The sequence below is a fragment of the Coloeus monedula genome (assembly GCF_965178545.1).
Source record: "Coloeus monedula genome assembly, chromosome: 1".
In the NCBI taxonomy this organism is placed as follows: domain Eukaryota; kingdom Metazoa; phylum Chordata; class Aves; order Passeriformes; family Corvidae; genus Coloeus; species Coloeus monedula.
The window spans coordinates 138,067,568-138,088,917 of record NC_138781.1 but is presented as its reverse complement, the minus strand read 5'-3'; the positions used below and the strand labels follow the sequence as shown (position 1 = coordinate 138,088,917).

Below are 21,350 nucleotides of genomic sequence, written 5' to 3'. Positions count from 1 at the left end.
TTCTCTGATCACATTCTAGAAACAGCTGAGTGCAGCTTCTGTACCTGATGAGCCTTCTTTGTTTCTGCCCAGATACCACCTCGGTGGCAGAGGCGCGTCACAACCCCAGCATAGGGGAAGGGAGTGTTGGGGGGCTGACGGGCAGCCTGAGCGCCAGCGGCAGCCACATGGACAGAATAGGAGCCATCCGGGACAACCTGAGCGAGACAGCGAGCACCATGGCCCTGGCTGGGGCCAGCATAACGGGGAGCCTCTCGGGGAGCGCCATGGTGAACTGCTTCAACAGGTGAGGGGCGTGCTCCCACCCTGCTCTGTCCTGCTCTGCTCTGGGCACGGGAAGTGCACCTCCTCAGTTTTCCCATTTTTGGTTTGTGATACTGGTTCTATTAAAAGGAACTGTCTCTGGGAGGTAAACAGTTCATCCCTGACAAACTTACTGATATTCAAGAGATCCTGCCTGACCACAATCCTCAAGACTTTGATTTTGTTTAGGGTAAGTGGGGTGTGAGATCGTGTTCTCCTGCTTCCCCAGGAGAGCTGCCTGTAGGCAGGAGCCAGAGAGAGGCAGCTCGTGTCTAATGCAGTTTTGTTCTCTGGTGCACCTCACCCAAAAGTCAGAACTGCTGACTCGTTCTGTCATCCAAGCTGTGCCTTCAGAACACCTGTGTGGAGTGTGCATTCCACATGGACTTCAGGCAGGAGGGGAGGCAGATGAGCACCTGGCCTTGCCAAGGTGGCAGCTTCTTGTCGCATGCTCAATGCCTTCTGTGAATTTGGACCTTTCTGGTAGTTGGCTCTTCTGCACCCTGAAGAGAAAGGGAGCGTGTACAAAGGATTGTTAGCATGTAGAATTCAGGATGGAATTTGCTTCTTAAATTAGCTGCCAACACTGCTCAGTCTGAGTAATTTCGCAGTCCAGGCCATAGAGAATAAAGACAGTGGGATAGTATCAAAAGTTCCCCTATGCTGGGACAGATGTTTCAGGCTGTGACTGCTGAGTGAGGTATGCATACCCTCTTCTTTAAAGAGCTGAGAGTGAAAAACAAAAAAAACCAATTTCACTGTCAGAACACAGATAAACAAAACATATGGAAAAAAGCTTGTAATTTGATTTCTGGCTTATCTGCTGAGCCCGACTTAAGATTGCTCATGTTTCTATTATTCCTGTTGCAGTTGATAGCAATACAATATAAAGCAGAGTACAGAACACAGTTCTCTGCCTCTTATTTGATTAGTAGTAATTTGCAGCAGGGGAAACATGGGAACTATCATGTCATGAATTTATGTACCCTTCTGATTGTTTCTACTGTTTTTAGAGTATAGTGTACTATCGGCAAAAGAACTGTAGCTGAACCTGGAAGTTGTCCTTGTGAATCTCAGGAGGGAGAGAATCCAGAACTTTTGGTTAATGCCTTTAGGAATTAATCTGGTTTTGCTTTGAGGTGTTTTTGTTTGCTTGGTTTTAATCAAAAAGTAGTCATTTTTGACAGTGGGAATGGAGAACATGTGTCAGTAGAGTAATTAAGCACATCAGTACTGGAGTGACTCAGGAACTCTATTTATTACTGACTCACTGCCATCTACAAGGTGACACTAATTTTCAGCTAGTGTGCTTTAACTGTTGTGGTAGTATGTGTAACTCTCTCTCTTTCTCTCAAAGACTGGAAGTACAAGCAGATGTGCAGAAAGAACGATACAGTCTGAGTGGAGAATCTGGCACAGTTAGCTTGGGAACAGTTAGTGACAATGCCAGTACCAAAGCAATGGCAGGATCCATCCTGAACTCCTACATCCCTTTGGACAGGTAAGAGAAATGTGGTGAAAATGGAATATTTATAAGCCTTGCTACAAAAGGATATTCTAAGCATGCCTCAGCTGTTCTACATTCAAGATCACACTTTGAAACAGCAGATTTTGTTACAAATGGAATTACATGTGACTGCTTACATTTTGCCAGGGTTATTTCCAAAGAGGAATGCCATTGCTATAGCTCAGTAAAGCGTTTGGTCTTTCAGACTTTGTGTTTTCCTTTGGGCTGTTTATGTGGTTAAATATTTCTCTTTACAAGATACATTCCTCTCGCTTTCACTGTGGTATGTTGGAAAGCAGCAAGAGTTTGTTCCGCCCTCCGATGGCCACTTAACACTCACGGATTCTCCCCTGTTCTAGGGAAGGCAACAGCCTGGAAGTGCAGGTGGATATCGAATCCAAGCCAGCCAAGTTCCGGCACCACAGCGGGAGCAGCAGCGTGGAGGACGGCAGCGCTGCCGGGCGCGGCTCCGCCGGCTGCTCCGGCCCGCCCGAAGGCAAAGCCGGCGCCACCAAGTGGTCCAAGGACAGCACGGCGGGGAAGAAGTGCAAAGGTAAGCTGAGAAAGAAGAGTAGCATGAAGATTAATGAGACGAGAGAGGACATGGATGCTCAGCTGTTGGAACAGCAAAGCACAAACTCCAGTGAATTTGACTCTCCCTCTCTGAGCGATAGTATTCCATCGGTAGCAGATTCACACTCCAGCCATTTCTCTGAGTTCAGTTGCTCAGATATGGAAAGTATGAAAACTTCCTGTAGCCATGGTTCCAGCGACTATCACACTCGCTTTACTACAGTCAGTGTTCTCCCAGAGGTGGAAAACGATCGCTTGGAAAACTCTCCACAGCCAAGTGGAATCCCTGTGCCTGTTCCAACAGCTCCAAGCACTGATGTTCCACAGCTGAGTTACATTGCTGAGGAAAGCATTAATAATGGATCTTCGACAGACGTAGATTTAGGTGTTGGTGAAACACTGAAAGAAACAAACAACAACCACTCGCAACATGCTGTGGAATTAAGCACTGCTATTCAGACTGAAATTTAAATCTGTAAGTGCTGCAAAAATATCTTTGCCACTAAAGAACCCTGAAAGCTGGTTGAATCATAAGCGACTTCTGTAAGTTTCAGGTGACCAGCAGAAGCAAGGTTTTGATATAACTTCATTTTCTATATACTTGTCTGATAAGGCAAAATACTTCATATGCATCTTCAACCTGTGTGAAGAGACATGAAGGCTTTAACCAAGTGCATTACAGCAGTACAAATATGTCCATGTTTTGTATTTTTGCCACAACTTTGCTTGAAAGCGTATACTTGGTGTATTTAGATAAAAATTGGTAAATTCTTCATATGTTAAATGCTGAAATGAATAATATGTCCTGCACTGTTCACTTGGAAAATATGAGGTTTGGGGTAAAGGGTGTTAGCTGAGCATTAGTGACTTAAAACCATTCTTGTGTGAACTCTTAAATTTAAGGGAAGCGAAGACCTGCGGAGACCTATACAAACATACTTCAACAGTGAATATTCAGAATGATAATTTTGTTTCATAACTGGACACACTGTATTTAGAATGCATGTAGAATGAACTGCATATCTTGAGATGGATGTAGCCTGTGTCAGAAGTGTTTGTATGTGTGTACACTTTGAGCAGGGTTATGGCTTTTACGTAATTGTAAAACATAAGAAATTGGTACTTAATAGGAATGGAGACATCACCTGTGTAGAACAGTGGGGTTACCTATTTATTCATGCAACCAATCATGCAGCAGATAAGGCTACTATATAGTGTGTAAAAACTGTAAAATAACAATCCAGTGATTTATAAGCATTGTAGACAAGCAGATGCAGTCACCTTTCATTAGGGGGAAAATTGGTGCCCCATCCATTCTTGGTGCCTTTAGAAAAGACTGGGTGTGAAGTGCCTGGTCGTTTGAGGATTTTACTGTAATGTTTTCCAGAATGTCCTCTTTGGCCACCTTGGATCACAAAAGAAAATCCTAGTGAATAAAATGACTGTCATAGATATAATAATGAGGTATTGGCCTACCAAAGACTCACTCAGGCTTTAGTGGACTTGACATCTCTTTGCAAGACATGCCTGTCTTCAGTCCCGGAATCTTAAGTGCAGTGCAATGACTGCCCAAGTGCAAAGATGGGCTCCAAATATGCTTTTTTCTTTTTCTTTTGCATATGGAAGATGTACAGCTGAACACAAGCTGAAGTTGGCCAAAGCGCCTGCACTGTTAACATTTTTTTGCTAAGTAATTCACTAAAATGGAAAAAAAAGTTGTGAATCTCAGAATAACAGTTAACAATGTTCTGTCTTGTGTTTCATGTATTGCCATGCCATTATGGTGCTACTGGAAGTTTAGTTGGATGAAAAGAATGCCATGAGCTACAGTCCTCTTCCATGACTTACCAGTTTCAGTAATAGCTTATAACACTAGTGCCAGTTATGTTATTTGGTAATGCTTGTTACAGTATTTGTATATTTGCAATTTGGTTTTGCTCAATAATATGCGTGTAAACTGCGTATCTGAAATAAATGTCTAAATACTGACTCCTAGTGGTCTGTTGTGTAATGTGCTGATCAGCCTTTAAAAACGGGTATGTTCCCAGGGAGCCGTTTTCCCGGTAAGGTGCTGGCTGCTCTTACCTCTTGCTGCCTTTAAATATTTTCATTTGATTAGGTGTGCTTTGAAAGTTGAATGCTCTGATTCTTGGAAATGTAAGATCTAAAGTCACTTGCATTCTGTACAAGACTTCAGCCTTCTCTAAGATGAAAAGAAATCTGAGCTGCATCTCTGGCAGGCAGGACAGTAAAAGGTTTTGTGAGAGGGATGTGGTTCTGGCATGAGCTCTCTAAACAAAACTGCACCGTCTTGGCACAAGTCAGATTGCTGACTAAACTCAAAACTCCACTTTCTCCATCTAAAGTGATGCTCTTCTCAGTTCACGTGGCCTGCACAGAAACACCACAGATTGGCCAGAGTTTCTGGGTAACACCTGTTGATTTTTGCTCAGCAGAACTGCCTGTTCCTTAGGCCCATTTTCTCACCTGCATCATGAGAGGCTGGGGAAGTGAGAAACTAAAACCGATGTGGATGTATTGCAGAAGCCCAAGCTGGATTGCCTCATCCCACACCCATATGTAAATTGTGCTTCTGTCAGATGGAAGAGCTATTTCAGCAAGCTTAAACCTACCTCTTAATTTTTCAGGACCTCAATTTTGCTGTGCAGGTAATTGAAAATTACTCTTGTAAGTAAGTTTTATCATATAGTACCATTATTTTCAGTCACTCTGAAATCATCTGATAATTTTATGCATCACTTTAAGAGGTAACGTTGAAAGACGGGTAAGTTTTTTCTGGAGATAAGTTTTTAGCAGAAAACTGTTTTGCTGATTAATTTTGTAACATTTTTTAATTCAGAGGTAATATTTCATATGTGAGGAAGTCTTAACAGCACCAATAAATTTAATGCAGCACCGAATTTTGAGTCTATAAAAAAAGTAAAATATACACTTCCATTAATACACTAATGCAGAAGATGCTTCTCTTATTTACAGATCTATTGTAAGAATTCAATAAAGCAAAGCTTTTTTTTTTTTCACTGAAATAAATCTCAGGAAAGATCCAAGTTTACATCTGGTCTCCCAACACGGTGGTTCTTTTTCAGAAGTATTTTTCATGATTCATCGCCAATTTGACTAATTCATGTCAGATTGTGGATCTTGAGGAAATTTATTTTAATATCAGCTGTATCCGAGACTATTTGAGATAGTTACAACATTAAATAGATAAAAGCTGTCATAAAAGCTTTCCTCATGATGTTTGCATGTCTTTTGTAGCAAAGCATTTAGGCTTGTACATCCATCCTTTTATTCAATCAGTGTCACAAAGTTTTGCATTTATGAGCTAATTACTTTTTACTGTTGCATAAAGATTTTTTGACTGACTTGCATCTCTTCCAGTCATTCAGATTGATTTTTAAATAGTTGCCTACTTAGTAATGCCACCACTCTCATGGATAATAATGCATTATAAGGATAATCAAGCAGAAGGTTGAAAAATACTAGAATTAATGAACTTAAAATCCATTAATATTCTATCTAATTCAGGTGAAACTGTAGCAGTCTTGAGTGGAAATTTTAGAATGACATTGAGATTTATTTAGAATGACTTTCTGAAATGACAAAGATCTGAAGAGCACATTGACTGCTCCTGCCAGTCTTCTCAGATGGAATAATCTGGTGTTGCTGTGGGAGTAAAATGGTCTCCCTGTGAGGGCTGAAGAACCCCCAGGCCCGATCTGGGTGAGCAGCACAATCCCAGACTGGTGACAATGTCCTTGTTACCTTCAGTCTCAAAGGGTAGGAGTGGCTATGAGGTACTTGGTAATCAAGAAACTGGTGTGGAGGAAAAGGAGGAGTTTGATCCACAGCCTCATGGGTGGCACTGAAGTTTTGTGCTGAACACACCCCCAAGTCTTGGAAGATGGCTCTGGAGCTGAATCTGCTGTCGCACCTCACTTGTGTGCCAGGCCAGGTAACTGAGTATCCTTGAGATGTGACTGTCTCAGCAGCTGCTTGCACACAGGTACCCAGTAAGCTGCAAGGCACAGCTCTCCTTGCACCAGATCCTGCTGAGCTGGCTTGACAAAAGGGCTATTTTTGCTTCCATCTCAGCAATAAGGACATTAAAATTCCCAACAGCCTAAACTGGAGTGGTTGTGTTTAGGCACCAGACCAGTGCTGATGGGGTTGTGTGGGCTTGAGCTTCCCTTTCCTCGCAGGTTGCATGCTCAAGACATTTCTGAGCAAAGCATTCTGTGTGATGGGCACTTCATCCCCTTTTAATTCCCTCTGCTTACAAGGGAAACCACTCTTACGTCACTGACTGTATTTACAAGGGTGGCATTTAGCAAGGAGCAACGAAGAAGTGGCACAGGGTTGCAAGGAAAGGGCACTGCCACAGCTGGAGGCTGTGCCTCCACTGAAATGTTACATCCCAAGGGGTGGATGCAGGCAGGCACCCAGGGAACGAGCGAGGACTGGGGGGGAGGTGATACTTCATCCCCGTTCAGCCAGCTGGGGGGAGCTCCTGCTCCAAGCTGCCAGCCCTTTGTCCCTTGGGTAGCTGCAGCTCACAGGCACTGAGCAGAGTTCCACTGACTTGGGTCATAAATCCTGATGTAGAGCAGGGAAGAAGCTCTGTTCCCTGCTGTTCAAAACTATGTTGTTTATTGTAATGAACAAGTCTAAGTCTTCTGCAAGGTCTGGCAGCCACAGGAGTGTTTGTGTGCAACTGGGTTATGTAAAGCAGAGCAGGTTCTGATGAGTGGAAATACATCCCACATAAGGGCATGGACTGTGGTTTGCCAGCACCTGGGCTCTCACCACTGCCTGCACCCCTACACAGGGAGAGTGAAAAGAGTGGTAGCCCTGTGCTACATTGACTTTTTGGCCAGGGAAGCAACCCAGCCACACTGACACAGCCCTGGTACCACCTGTACCCTTTGGGTGACAGCAGCTGTTCAGCCTGGAGCTAGCTGGCTTCTCGAAAAATGTCAAAAATTTTCAATGAAAAATTTCATTTGAAGAACCAAAAATAACAACTGTGTGACCTTCTGTTCCCGTGCTATTTGCTAGCCCCAGACTGCATTTTTAGTGGCTCCAGAAAGAATCTTGCTCTCTTGTGTGAAAACCACGGATGTGCTCCACGAGCAGCTGGGTCTCTGCAGGCCTGGTTAGCTCGGCTGGACAGGACACGTCCTGTGTGTGTGACTGGCTGCATTGTTGCCACCATAGGGTCACATTCACTCCCCTGCTCCCATCACCTGCAGAACCAGTGCTCTCCTCCTGCTTTTGTCCCGCTGGTGGGCTGGGTTGGTTTGTTTTTACAGAGGTGGATGTTAACACTGAGGGGATGAGTGACAAGCCAAGCGTGTCACACCATCCTGGGATTTGGGTCTCCCTGCCACAAAGCCAGGTAAAGACATTTGGGGTGCTCTTCCCCCGCCCCCCCCCCCTTTGCCCACTGTTGTTTCTGGGCGCTGTGTCCATACTGAGCCTGTGCACTGCAGTGCTGAGGTGGCAGCTATGGTCTTACTTTTGCCTGGTAGAGCAGCCAAAGCTGCAGCAGACATTATGGAGGGCAGAGGGAAACAAGACAGCATAAATAAAGGCCGAGCAGACAGTAGAAACAAGATCTAAAATATGGGAGTGTTGAAAAGTCAGAGGGGCAATATAGGCCAGTGTGTCAGGAATGGGGGACTGCCCAGGGAGATAAGCTCCTGGCCCAGCAGCAAGGAACGCAGGAATTGAGCAGTTCTGTGGCTTCTCTTGCTGACCATTACAGAGATGGGACACAAAACGTGTTTTGCAGCAAGTCCCACAGTGAGCAAGGAGCTACTTGTGGTCAGCAGCTGCTCCAGTGCCACAGCTGGGATGATGCCTTAGGTTTTAACTTCCATATTTTTCAAATCCTGTACTGCTTAGTGTGTAACTCTGAAGTTTCCTGTAGCCTGTTCATTTCTGCTCTCTCAAGCTAGGTAGACATAACAAAGCCTCTCCAGGCCTGCTCTCCAAGGACACTCAGACTGTCCTAGGCCAAAAATGTGTAAACCAAAGCCTCTAAAGGGGGGGGCAAGCTTGGGGAAATTACCTCATTAACTGAAGCTTTAATTGGAGAATTAACCCTGATACGCAAATGAACCAAACTGACAAAAGTGTGAAGAACTCGTGACCTGTCATCCATCTTGGGGTCCATCTTGGCAGTAGCATCTGGACTCCCCAGGGTGTATCTTTGAAGGCCTTCCGAATCAATACCTACCTTCATTCCCTTATTCTTGTCTAGTCTGTGTTTTTAGGTGGCCTCTCAAGGCATCAGGCATGCTGTGGCTGCCTCTGCAGAGGCCACTTGGCCTCAGCTGGCCAAGGACATTGACAAGTGAGCCCACATTTGCTGTTCAGCTGCAACTGTTGGGAGCTGCAGAGATTTCCCCCACTGGCCCTGAGGCAGTTTCCAGACGAAGGCAAGAGGAACAGGCTTAGGCAGGGCTTACCTGTCAAACAAATGGTGAAATCCACACCTACATATTCCATTCTGCACCCCATGCCTCCAAAATGCCTTCCACTGGTCTAATGCTGCCCCTTCAGTTTTGAAGACTGGTGCCCTTGGCTTGAGCTGCTCAGGCCCAATCAGCAGTACAGTCCCTTACAGGTGTTTGATTCAATTTTTTTCTAAGTTCTGTGCCTTTAGAAATTGTTCTGCTTCTCCGTCAGGCCCTCCCAAATGCTGTCTAAAAAAGTAGCCAATCTCAATGAAACCTGAATGAGGCAGGACCAAAATGACAGAAGGCAAATGCTAGTGCTTTGTATCTTCAACCAGCCGAGTTCAGGGTCTACCTTAATCTGAGGCAATCACACACACAGAAAGTGAAAACCTGTTAATTGCTAAGTATCAGCTGTACTGATGATGCTTTAGGAATTAAAAGACTCATTCTTGGTACTCCAAGATGAAAGTCGTAATACAGGTCAGAATTATAAGCCTCAAGAGTACTGAACGAGAAAAGAATCCATAATTTTACTTTTCAAGAAAAAACTTTATTTAAATTAATATATACCTGAGAAAAATTTTCACTAGAACAATATACTTAATGCTATCTCTGACGTGCTAAGTGAGTCTGATATACATTAATATCACCTGTGCAAAGAAGGCATTCGGGTATTTGAAAAATTTAAAAGCTTCACCTTTGAGGGAACTTTGTCAGAATCAAATATAAAACATAAGTAATGCCTGAAATAAAAAAAAAACCCCAAACCATACTGGTCCAAAAAAATTGTTTTACTTTTAGTTTTATAACTGTATCTGTAAACAGAAATAGCTAGTATTTTAAATAATCTCATTACAAACCTCGGAGCTAAATACTTCTACTGTGAAGTGCAGCCACTTGTTCTTCTGTCACTGCCCAAACGAAGTCAGAAAAACAGCCATCCTCTGGCACACACAGGAAGAAAAGTAATCCTCTGCACTAAAAATTACTCACTTGTTAAAAACATACCCATCCATTTAATAACTGTTTCCATGACAAGCTAATATATTATTCATTCACTTTTGTTGTTGAGATGTATTAAGCCAAAATATTTAAATCTGTTTTGTACAGACCAGGAATACTGAACAAACAGACGGCCTATAGTAGTTTTCTAAAAAATGTTAATACTTTTTGTAAACTCATTTTAGCAAAGTTACTGCTAACTGACCCGTTTATCTTGAAGACACTTCTTTATCACCAGAACATAGAACTCACAAAATGATGTAAAACAAGGGATGACTGAAAGTGTATTTACCTACTGTACCATCAAGGTACTTCACAATGCACATATAATGTAAAATGTATTTTTCTGTATATAATTAACCATCTAAATAAAATCAGTATGCCAAATGAAATGAACTCTCTTACTGAACACAAATGGGCATTAAATTCTAGAGATGTATACAAGAAGAAAAGAGCAGCAAGTTTTAAATGTGCATATGCTGTCAAATCAAAATAGAATTCCATCTGTCCAGGTGAAGACCCGCTTGAATACAGGCAAGTCTGCAGAGTTCATTCATTCATCTTCTACACATGCACTATATGCATGCAGCGAATAAACTTTAACTTCTCAAAGTTCATAAACCTTTTTAAGTCTCTCAAGATCTTCCAGCGAGTACTGATCACTCTGGCTTTCTGAAAGTAAGTTGAACAGTTGCTGCACCTCTTCTTTTTCACTTTTGCTAAGAAGGGCCAGCACCACCTGAAAAAAAACCCCAACAAATTATTTTATAATCAGCACAGGTTGACTGAAAATCATGGTATCTGACAGAGATACAAAAATATGTGCATTGTTTCCTTTTAAGATATGAAAATTTCCTTTAGATTTCTGTGCAATTTAATACACATTCAGCCTAGGTTCTTACCTTAAATCTTTCTGCTTTGCTTAAGTAGAAAAGGTGCTGATATGCAAGGCCAGGATCTTTTCCAGCTACGTAATGTTCCAATGACTGGATAAAAATCAAAAGGATTTCTCCTTCAAGTTTGTTACTTAGCAGCACTGGCAACTTTTTTGGATCAGTAATTGTTAAAAGATCTGCACAAGCAGCTTTATCCTTATTGGCATTCACTGCATTTATAATCTGACCAAAGTCATAAGCATTGGATGGTTCTGAAACACAGAGTTTCTCAGAGGATTTTTGTGGCACAAGCTTTGGAACAGCTTCCTCAGCAGGAACGTGATGAGTCTCAGCATCTTCTGATGTAGCAAACTGTCTCTCTTCCTGTTCATCAGGTTCAGTCACCTTCACAAAGAAAGTGGCAACAGATCACTTAATGTGGACATAGAGGTAACCTCAAACTTCATGAACTGCATATATCCATCATATCAATGGATTAAAGCTGGCATCCTGCTCTTCATAAAAGAAAGGCACCCCTGTTCGAAATTTCATGTCCTACTGCCCCCCAGAAAAGCAGCTCTCTAATTCTTCTAAAGGCTCATAGTCAGAAGTGTGTGTTTACACTGCCTTTCACTGCTTGGCACTGCACCAGGAATTACACCTGGTGAGCACTGGAGAAAGGAGGACTCTACACATGCATTAAATGTGAAGTTCCAGAAGATAAGGAGAACTGGAGTCAAGGTAGAAAACAAACATGTTTCATTTCTCTGCTGTGCCTCCAGGGCAGTACAGGCACATGGCAGCTGGATCAGTTTGTTGTTTGGAGTCTTACTGTGGAAGGAGAAAGCTCAGCATGAATAAACTGCCTCACTGTCCACTTAACTTCTCCTGAGATTGCAGCCTCTATCAAGTTTCATGAATTAGTCACTAGAAAATTAACTATGGGGCCAACTACATTTGCTAAAATCTATTTCAAACCATCAAGAGTTGTGAAATTAGTATAACCTGACTAAAACTTATTGAACAGGGTCTCTCAATGCCAAGTATTTTGAAAAGTCTGAAGATATTGTATTGCATAGAACAGGGGATTAGTAATTTTTGGAAAATACTGCATTTGGCTTACAGACATTTTGTTCTGTTTTTCAACAATCCTTAGAATTAAGGGAGAAAATGTGACTGTCTTTTATATAATTATAGCTTAATTAACACGGAATAATGATGATAAATTATTTTTCTAACTTTATTTTTCTTTGCAGTCTGTTTTCATGGAACCACCTTGGACTACAGAAGGTAAAAGAGGAGAGCCTCTCCACAGGGGCAGTTGTAACTGTGACAGCAAACATAAATGCTTCCTGCATCACACATAGAAAAATTACCAGTGCCAGCAATGTAGTTAGCTGGTCTCTGAACAATGTGGCCACTTCCCAAACCTTCTCTAAACACCTGCCAGGTCCCTTTGTTTGTTGCAACTCAGAGCTTAACAAACACTGTATCAGCTTATGCCCGTTACATAAAATCCATGAGCTCGTGACAATCTGAAGTACTTCAAGAACCTATTTCTTTTCCTGTATTAGTAACTGCAGCCTCCATTATACCACATTCTGAAATTACATTATTGAATTACAGTATCACTGTACAGACTGTAACTGTGTATTTTAACTAGACATTTTTAAATGAAAAGGGGAAAAAGAATTCTTAAACAACCAGAAAAGCTACAATCCAAAAAATCAGATGACTGAGAAAATCCTTTCATCACCTAATTCTATCCAGAACTGTGCAAAGCTAACATTTTGATCCTGTACGTAACATTACATCCTGTGTTTCTTTTGTAAGATCCTACATATGTTTTACTCTTGCTCTTTAAGGCAGGATTTCATTTTTCACACCCATAACTTTAGGACCAGCATAGGAGCAGCCAGCACATCTGCTGATGACAGACCTCTGCCAGCACAGCCCCAGAGGCTGCCCAAGTACAGACTTCAAAAGCAAAACTACTACTTCACAGCTGCATTCTGTAAAACATGTATTTCAAAGTTTAAGCAGCTTTTGTTTACAAGGAACATATCCTCAAGTTTAGTGCCATCTAAATGGACTATTTCCCTTTCTGCTGTAGTTCTAAATACACTTGTGAGCAGTCCAAGCTTTATCACATGCAAAAATCCTCCACTATGCCCTCAAAATAACACCATCCCCCCAAAGATATAGATTCAAGATGGGCAAACAAAAGCTTTATCTCTTCGTATGTGTGGCTTCTGTTGTGTTTGCTTTTAAACAATGAACAGGTGTATCACCTCTTGTATGGTTATTTTCTTCCCTTGCTTTTGTCGACTGCCAGCTCCAGCACTGCTGTCAAGGTCAAGCAGTCGGGTTACATCCTCTAATTCCTTTTGTGCTTCAACAACACTTGGATCTATTAGAAGTACCTTGTTGAAATCATCAACACTGGCTTCATAATTCTGTAAATAGAAGAAAATATTTTTCTCATAAGCACATCACTAGAAAAATAAATCTGAACTACCATACTGTCATAAACACGTAAGAAAGGTAAAAATACTGGGATCGGGACACTAAGTAGACAAAAATAATCTAAATATTGATACTGTAATTTCATTAGAGGGGAAGAAGGAAATGAGAATGAGTTTGAGTTAATACTCTGTAACTAAATACTTCCAATTAAATATGTAATATGAAATAATTTATTCTCAGAAACCTATTCCCTGTATCAGAGAGCAAATTATTGAAGTTTTCTGCTTTTAAGCATAATTGCTTATAGTGTAACACTGCTTCACAATGAATACAATGTGAGTCCAACAAGTCTGCATACTTGCTTTGCAAATAAGAGAGCTAAACTGAGCTTTGATTAAAGATGTATCTTCCTGGGCTCCAATCCAATGGACCATCTCCTACAGCGAAATTTTGCTAATACTTGAGGAGACTGGGATTATGTTATGAACTCTGGGCTAAACAAGATTAGGACAAACACACTGACAGAGTGGTATTAGGACACAGTTCCTCAATAACCAGTCTTGTAATTTGTTTAATGCTTTTATTTTGATTTTTTTTCCATATAAATTACTATTTTTTCGACTAAATTTTCTGGAGAGATGAAGTTAATAGCATCAATTGAGGAAGACTGGAATTATCACATATAAAAACCAAGACATCTCAAGGGCTGGAGTATCAAAAATAAAGATGAAATATAGCAGTAAACAGTAAAAGACCATGCAGACAGTAAAAGACCAACATAATTTCTTGTGTGAGTGGTCTAGTATTTCTTCTTTTCCCCAGCAGTATTATAAGGTTACTATTAAATCATTTGTATATCATGGAAAAAAGTAAATCCTCGTGTACCACTTGAGGTACTTCCTCAGCACCTCAACTGTAACAGAGGAGCCAGTGTCCAAGTCACTCATACTCTTTCCCACAGAGAATATTTTGTTCCACACCGGTGGCCAGTATTCAAGGTGCAGAGAGGCTGCAGGATGTCAGCAGGTGAACTGAAGCCTGCCAGGTCATGAAGGAAGAGGGAGAGAATGAGAATTATGTGTCCCTAACAAAGGAATGCACAAAGGGGCCAGGGGGCTTTCATCAGAAAGCCACTACTAATTAAGTTAAATAATTTGAATTACAGCTGTGAGGATTCACGATTATAGAGAAATGAGATTCTGGAACAGACTTCTGAAAACAGTAACAAGGGTCAGCAACCAACTCTACTGAATTTAGAACTGCAGCCTCCCAGACTGCCCAACAAAAATCATAGATGATGACTGTACCCAAAGCAAGAGAGTGGACTACCACCTGTAGGAGATGCTGTGTGGGGTCCTGTGTCCTATGTCACAGGCCTAATGCATCTCACTAACACTTTGTCCTGATCTTCCCTTAACTACATCTTGGTAAATCTGTAAAAAAACCACCTCATTTACTACATTAAATTCCACTGCAGCTTTTGTGGTTAAATGTCTGGCTATTTGTATACAAATAATACTTCCCACCTTAGCTACGTCTTTGCCAAACTACATGCCTTTAGCTTATATAATTTTTCATTAGAGAGTCATTTGTCAACTTCAGATCACTTTTGTTATTCTCTCTGGTTTTACCTATCACTTGTATCCCTGAAATGAGCAATAATGAAGGCATTAAATCCAACCACAACAAAACATTTTAAGAGTCCTCAGCTCAGACTGTTCTGAAGGAGTTCACGAACACTATGTTTCAGGTTGTCTTCAGTAATAGAAAAATAGCAATTTTTTTCTAGGATATGCAAAAAAGCAGAAGTTATTTCTCCAATTCTCGACCTTCTTCGTGAATGTGAATGGGTAATACCCTTTTTTTCTGTCTGGTAGAATCACTATGTACTTATATTTTTACTGACTTTTTATCACGTTCAACAACATAAGGTTAGAGATGATTAATACCAGGTAGCTTAGCACAGTTACAGAAAAAACATTACACAAAATTAGGACTTTTCACACTTCCAAAATTTCATAGCTACTGCAACAGAGGAACAAATGTATCACATTCCTAGGACTTGCATTTGGAATTACAACATGGGTTGAGAATAGGCTGGTATGCTGGTAAGCAGAAACAGGTTCTCAGGGATTTGTAAGCTGAGACACCATCAGGTAGTTTTTTGTTAAGGCATCAAACATAATGGAGGTCTGAGGTTAGTGTCCATTTGAAGGATGAAGATGAAACTTGGTGGACCTCCAGTCCACTCCTGCAACATGGAAGAAAGCACTTCAGATGCTTGTTTAAAGACACTTGTAAATTTAATACAAAGCAGGTGACGAGAGCTGCCATCATGAGCCTACAGAAGCAAGAAGCTGATAATTCAACACCAAGTAAGAGCTGATGGGTAAAGCAAAGATTGCCATGAGAGAATTATGGAGGGTAAAAACTAATTTAACATCACTCAAGATGGGGAACCACCAGAGGGAGGGACAAACTGAATGACATGTTCAAATGATGGAACATGACATTTGAAGTCACATTCAGGATGGATATGAACAATGTGTCTGCACTTATGATGATGAGGTAAAAGGGTACTCTAAAAACTGTATGTAAGATGAGCGCTGTAGAGACACAACCACCGTGCAGGTGGAAAAGGCTGAGAGTACTGACATTGCCACAGAGTGACAAAGTACAGTACTGGCAAAGGGTTGTAATGCATTTGGGGGAGAGAGAAAACAATAATTAAAACTCTGGTTTAGTATGTTAGGCACTTAACTTGAGCAAATGCCAAGACAGCTTGAGATTTTAGTTTGGACAGATGAAGACAGACTTGGAGAGAATCCATTTGTCATCAGCAAAGTTATAGTAAACTCCTTGACAGATAAAGCAGACCAGGATACCCAGAAGGAGAATATTAGGAACATTAGAACAGATTTGAAACTTGCTTAAATAATCTCCAGTCAATCCTTACTTATTACAATATTCTTGTATTTTCTCAAATTATTACATCAACATGCAGGTTTTTATGTAGCAAAAGTATTTATATAATGTTTTATGTATGCTTAATGCTCTACAAAGTAATAAATCATCACACCAAGTACTTTGTATTCACCCATTGACAGCAACTACCTCATTGCCTTTGAAGACGATAAGCAAGTTTAGAAGTGCTGAAGCATACCTGCCATGTTATTTTCCTCACCTGTAATCCTTTGTACGCTAGTGCTCTTCTATAAAAAGCTTTAATATTAGAATCTTCTATCTGAAGAACATGATCACAATCCTGCTTAGCCTCTTCATATTTATACAGTTTCAAGTAACATAGAGCTCTAACACAGAAAAAAAGAATATACTGCAATGTAAGTAAATTCTACACTGCTGTAGTGCCAACATTATCTGACTCGCAAATGTTAATTACAATACCTCACACAATTCAGTCTCAATGGATTTTTTTTTTAAAGTACATAAAACTACTAACTATCAAGAACATCACTGGAAAAGGCCAATTCCTGCAATAAAAGTCAAAATTCAAGTATCCCTAATGCTTAAAGTTAAGCAGGTATGCAAGTATTTTAAAAGCAGAGCCTATGTTAGTATAATATGATAGTATAGTGGTTAATGTAATATGGATTTCATACAGCCATTCTGGGTAAAAAAGTGCTCTGGATTAAATAAACAACACTGCTCTCTGTACCTAATTATTACTTGGAACTCTCCTCTTCAAGTACTGGTCTAATCAAATCCTTCTTAGTTTGTAAAAGCTGATAAGATTACAGCATAAAGAATTATACTGCTGAATTAGGTCAACCTTTAAAATGAAGCTGATGTATGACTGTGTTCTTACTTTCATTTTCTCAGAATGTACATTTTCTCTGAATTATTACTCTTTGTATCTGAGATACTGCTACTGCATGTTAAGTTTTTAACTCAAATCATACCAGTATTCTCAAAAGATGTTGCAAAATGCTATGCTAATTAAAACACCTGCTATTGCCTACTATATTTATATAGACAATTTTAAGATATGTATCAGTGACATTAATACTTGCTCCCCTTGAAAAATGTTGTTTAACAATAAATCCATTTTGTTATTATGAACACTTACCAAGTAGGAAAAAAATCCCTTTTTCACAACAGTGAGTGAAGGTATGCAAAATCCCTATCTGCAGTGAGAAAACGTAACTACTGTTATCCCACAAAGCAGCATTAGATTTTGGATCTTTACCTGTTAGTGTAGACAGTACATTCCTCAGTATTTAACTTCATGCACTCACTGTATTTATTTGCAGCTTCTTCATATTCCCCCATTTTTACAAAATCATTCCCTTCATTTTTCAACTTGTTGAACTTCTCCATAGCTTCCTCACCTACACCACAAAAGGATCACAGTGTTACGTAAGGTCAGTTCTTTAGGGGTAGCTGCATGATCTGTGCAGACTAAGGATTAATGCCTGGCAATGGAGTCTCTCTGTCAATCTGCACACAGCCATTCCTGTCCCCAGCCTCCCCTGCTGCTCTAACAAAGGCATAAACCACCACATACATTTGGCTCAAAAAATACTTCCCCATCCACCAGCGTAAATACTCTGCTGAAAGTAACAGGAATGCAACAGACAGCTTTAAGTTTTCACAGTTTCTGTGTGGTAGAGAAAACCTACCTGTCTCCACTGAGATCCTGCTTTTACAACGGTGGAGATTTAATCAGCAGGACTGAAGGCCTTGCAGACCTCCATCATCACACCAAGGCAGCCACAATTTGATCTAATATTCTCTTTGCAATCAACTACCACAATTACTATGCTAAACTGACAATGACAAACAAATCATCACATCAGTTGGAGTTAGGGATACATCAGTAATATTCTGTTAACAACTATTTATAAAAGATGCAGCGAGGAACCTAGAAATACCTAACTACACTTTTTTTTTTATTAATAAGACTGTGTTACTCCATAATTGACTTTCCTTCTTAATTCCACATCATTTGCTGCAGATATTTTCGCTTAGGCTACAGTTTTTAGCTGTGTTTGCAGTGAAAAATTGATCCCGACTGCAGCTTCATGCCTCTGTTGTGAGCAGACAATAATGAGCAACACAGCTCTAAGTAAACCATAATGAAATAATCTACTTTTTGCACCCTACTGAAGAATATGAGCCCCTTGCCAAGCTTCAGGTTTTCAACACTGTATATAACCAACAATTTTAACCAATAATTAAACTCACTGAGTTCTAGGAACATGGCAGTTTCCTATGCCAGAAAACTACATGTGGACTTGGGGAAAAAATAAACTACATGAAACACACAACTAAATTATAACTCAAGCTGTAAGACACAAAGAGAAACACACAATTGTTTCAAAAAAGAGTCAGCCAACAGTAAGGTTTAACTACTGACTGAACATTATTGCTGGCAGCCTTTCAATACCAGCTATCGCTGTTAGGTCTCACTGATGCAGCAGAGGCCTGAGAAGGCAACCAGAACCTTAGAGTCAGCCTTCTGTGAAGAAAACAGTTACACAACAATTGTTTAATAAACACAGCCTAAACAAAGCCTGGTCTATTTGAAATAGTCTGAGACATGTTTTGCATCAAAATGCTGCCCAAGCATTTGGAGGACATTCGGTACTGCAGTAATGCATTATAGACAGATAACCCCACCACTGTGACATATTTGGCCAACAGCCCAGTTACAAACTGCAGTCACCCCTGTATTAATCAAGGGGAGATCATCTTCAGTACTACATTATACTGAAATAAATTCAAAGGGAAACCAATACTTGAATAAGGAATCACAGGGTTAAAGCCTTTGCAAAAAGAGTGTTTGATGTCAGTAACAACCGAATCAAAGGGCTTCCTTCACCTTATTTACTGAAGAAGAAAAATGAAAACTGCAATGAAGGGAAAAAAAAAGAAGGAAGTTTCCTAGTGTTCAGCACTCAGTGATTATGCATAGACAAGTTCAGAACATCTCTGAAACGTGTCTCCTGAATGTCTTCTGCCAAAGTTGGATGTTTGTTTGGGTGGTGGTTTTTCTGGGGGAAAACTGTGTTGTAACTGTATTATGTGTCAGGGAAACCACCGATGCTCGTCCTGAGGGGCATCAGGCACAGCATCGCCAGCCAGGCAACGGAGGGGATTGTCCTGCTCTGCTCTGCACTGGTGAGGCCTCACATCGAGTGCTGAGGGCAGTTTTGGGCACCACAATGTAAGAAAGGTATGAAGCCATTAGAGAGCAACCAAAGGAGGGCCACGAGCATGGTCAAGGGTCTGGAGGGGAAGCTGTATGAGGAGCGGCTGAGGTCACTTCATCTTTTCAGCTTGGAGGAAACTGAGGGGAGACCTCAGTGAGGTCTTCAACATCTTCAGGAAGGGAAGCAGAGGGGCGGGAACTGATACCTTCACTCTTGTGACCAGTGACAGGACTCAAGGAAGCAGAGCGAGGGGAGGTTTAGGGTGGGTATCACAGAAAGGTTCCTCACCCAGGGGGTGGCTGGGCACTGGAACAGTCCCCAGAGAAGTGGTCACAGCACCAGGGCTGACCGAGTTCAAGAAGGGTTTGGACATGGACAATGCTTTCAGGCACATGGTGTGACTCTTGGGGTATCCCATGCAGGGCCAGGAGTTGGGGTTTGGTGATTGTGCTAATTTTGCAGATGACTATCTGCTGATTTTAGATAACTTCAGAAATTACATGCTGCAGACTACATCACTTGGTTTAAAAACAATACCATAACTGTAATCCACAAAGCACATTAAATTCAATCACGTAAATTACAGTCATCTACTTTGGCTTTTCACATAGGTCTCTAAAAAGTATTTTCTAAAGCAGTTTCTTTGACATTGTTAAAATGTATTCCATTTTCTAATTACGTTTTTTCCCTGAATGTATACTTGCATTAGCTATACATACCATTCATCTGCAATTGTTCTTCTCTGTTGATGTCTATAGTACTTGGCTTATTTTCTGAAGTGAGGCTTCCTCCATCCCACCTGTGTAGCTGAGCAGCAACTGGAACAACTGGAATTGGTGGCAGCTTCTCCCTCCAACTGGGACCATCCTGATCGATTAAAGTCTTTGTTATTCTGAAAAAGAACAGCCCCACCAACATGACTTTTCATACATTTAACTCACACTTTAATTAAACTTACAACCAAATTAAATAATGCAACATTCTAATTTAAAATAAAACCAAACCTGAACAATCATCCTTAAGACTAACAAAAAAAAATTGTCACAGCAGTCAACAGTATTGCATCCATTTAAAATTCAGACTTTTTCCACTTATTTTAGAGTATTATGCTGCTCTTTAGAAGACAAGCTGATTTCTGCACGATCTGTAAATATTTAAGCCAATAACTGATGCTGCAACTAAGCTCTAAATGCTGCCTACCACATCCAGTAAAGAAATACGAAAAAAAAATCCATGTATTTATTTTGTTTATTCTCCTCAGCCGTTCATAGGTGTTACTTGTAGTAAGTGTATATTACAACATTCTCAGGCAAAATGTGATACTTAAATTTGCAAATGTCAAATGAAATCTCTTCTACAACAACTGTCTAAAAAAAAGCAATGCAGGTCACAAAGTAGTCTGCATTAAGTTGCATTTTATAGTTATATAGTCAGAAATGTATCAACCAATCCCCATTTAAAAATATTTTAATTATCTGTAAAGACTGTGTCTTGGGGTGACTTGATGTTGCATTTCCTATTGCTGCACTATGCCCAGAAATTAGTATTAAACTGAGCCTGAGAGAGGAAGAGAGAAAAGTGTACTTTTTCATAGCAGTTTGTTTTCATGTTCCGAGGTCACAGAGATAAAACCTGTCTGCTTCTGCAGAGCAAGGGTGGGGAAGCAGCCTGCTTGCTTTCCAGCCAGCTTTTGGCCAGTTTTTCAGCTCCTTTTCCTCCAGAGAGTTGAATTTTTGTTTTCCTGGGACTTCATTTTTTTTTCCTTTTTTCTCTGCTGGACTGTTTCAACATCAGAATACATCAGGAGGAATTTCCACAGAGGCCTTGGCCCTGGAGGTGGGCCCACCACCCCATCCCATCTCCAAGGAGGGGGAGAGAGAGATCTATGGAAGGACTCTGAAACTCTCCACAGCAAGAGGTTGTATTATTTAGCATTATTATTCTTTTCCTGTGTGTTTGTTAAATA

The 21,350-nt window shown here is 40.7% G+C and overlaps 2 protein-coding genes across 4 annotated transcripts in view; one reads left to right on the top strand and one right to left on the bottom strand.

Annotated features, from left to right (window-relative positions):
- RNF19A (ring finger protein 19A, RBR E3 ubiquitin protein ligase) overlaps window positions 1–4,372 on the top strand; it is a 57,658-nt gene extending 53,286 nt beyond the window's left edge. For all 3 annotated transcript variants that reach the window (XM_082287405.1, XM_082287406.1, XM_082287407.1), the window contains 3 exons: window positions 73–286; window positions 1,661–1,804; window positions 2,170–4,372. In XM_082287405.1, coding sequence (XP_082143531.1) covers window positions 73–286; window positions 1,661–1,804; window positions 2,170–2,854 — 1,043 coding nt within the window. In that variant the 3' untranslated portion in view covers window positions 2,855–4,372. The remainder of the gene's footprint in view (window positions 1–72; window positions 287–1,660; window positions 1,805–2,169) is intronic.
- A 5,149-nt stretch (window positions 4,373–9,521) lies between these two features.
- SPAG1 (sperm associated antigen 1) overlaps window positions 9,522–21,350 on the bottom strand; it is a gene marked incomplete at its 5' end in the record, with an annotated part of 37,420 nt that continues 25,591 nt past the window's right edge. Inside the window, 6 exons of the mRNA XM_082294601.1 lie at window positions 9,522–10,609; window positions 10,773–11,150; window positions 13,037–13,201; window positions 16,396–16,522; window positions 17,419–17,560; window positions 20,104–20,276. Of these exons, the coding sequence (XP_082150727.1) occupies window positions 10,478–10,609; window positions 10,773–11,150; window positions 13,037–13,201; window positions 16,396–16,522; window positions 17,419–17,560; window positions 20,104–20,276 (1,117 nt within the window). The 3' untranslated portion in view covers window positions 9,522–10,477. The remainder of the gene's footprint in view (window positions 10,610–10,772; window positions 11,151–13,036; window positions 13,202–16,395; window positions 16,523–17,418; window positions 17,561–20,103; window positions 20,277–21,350) is intronic.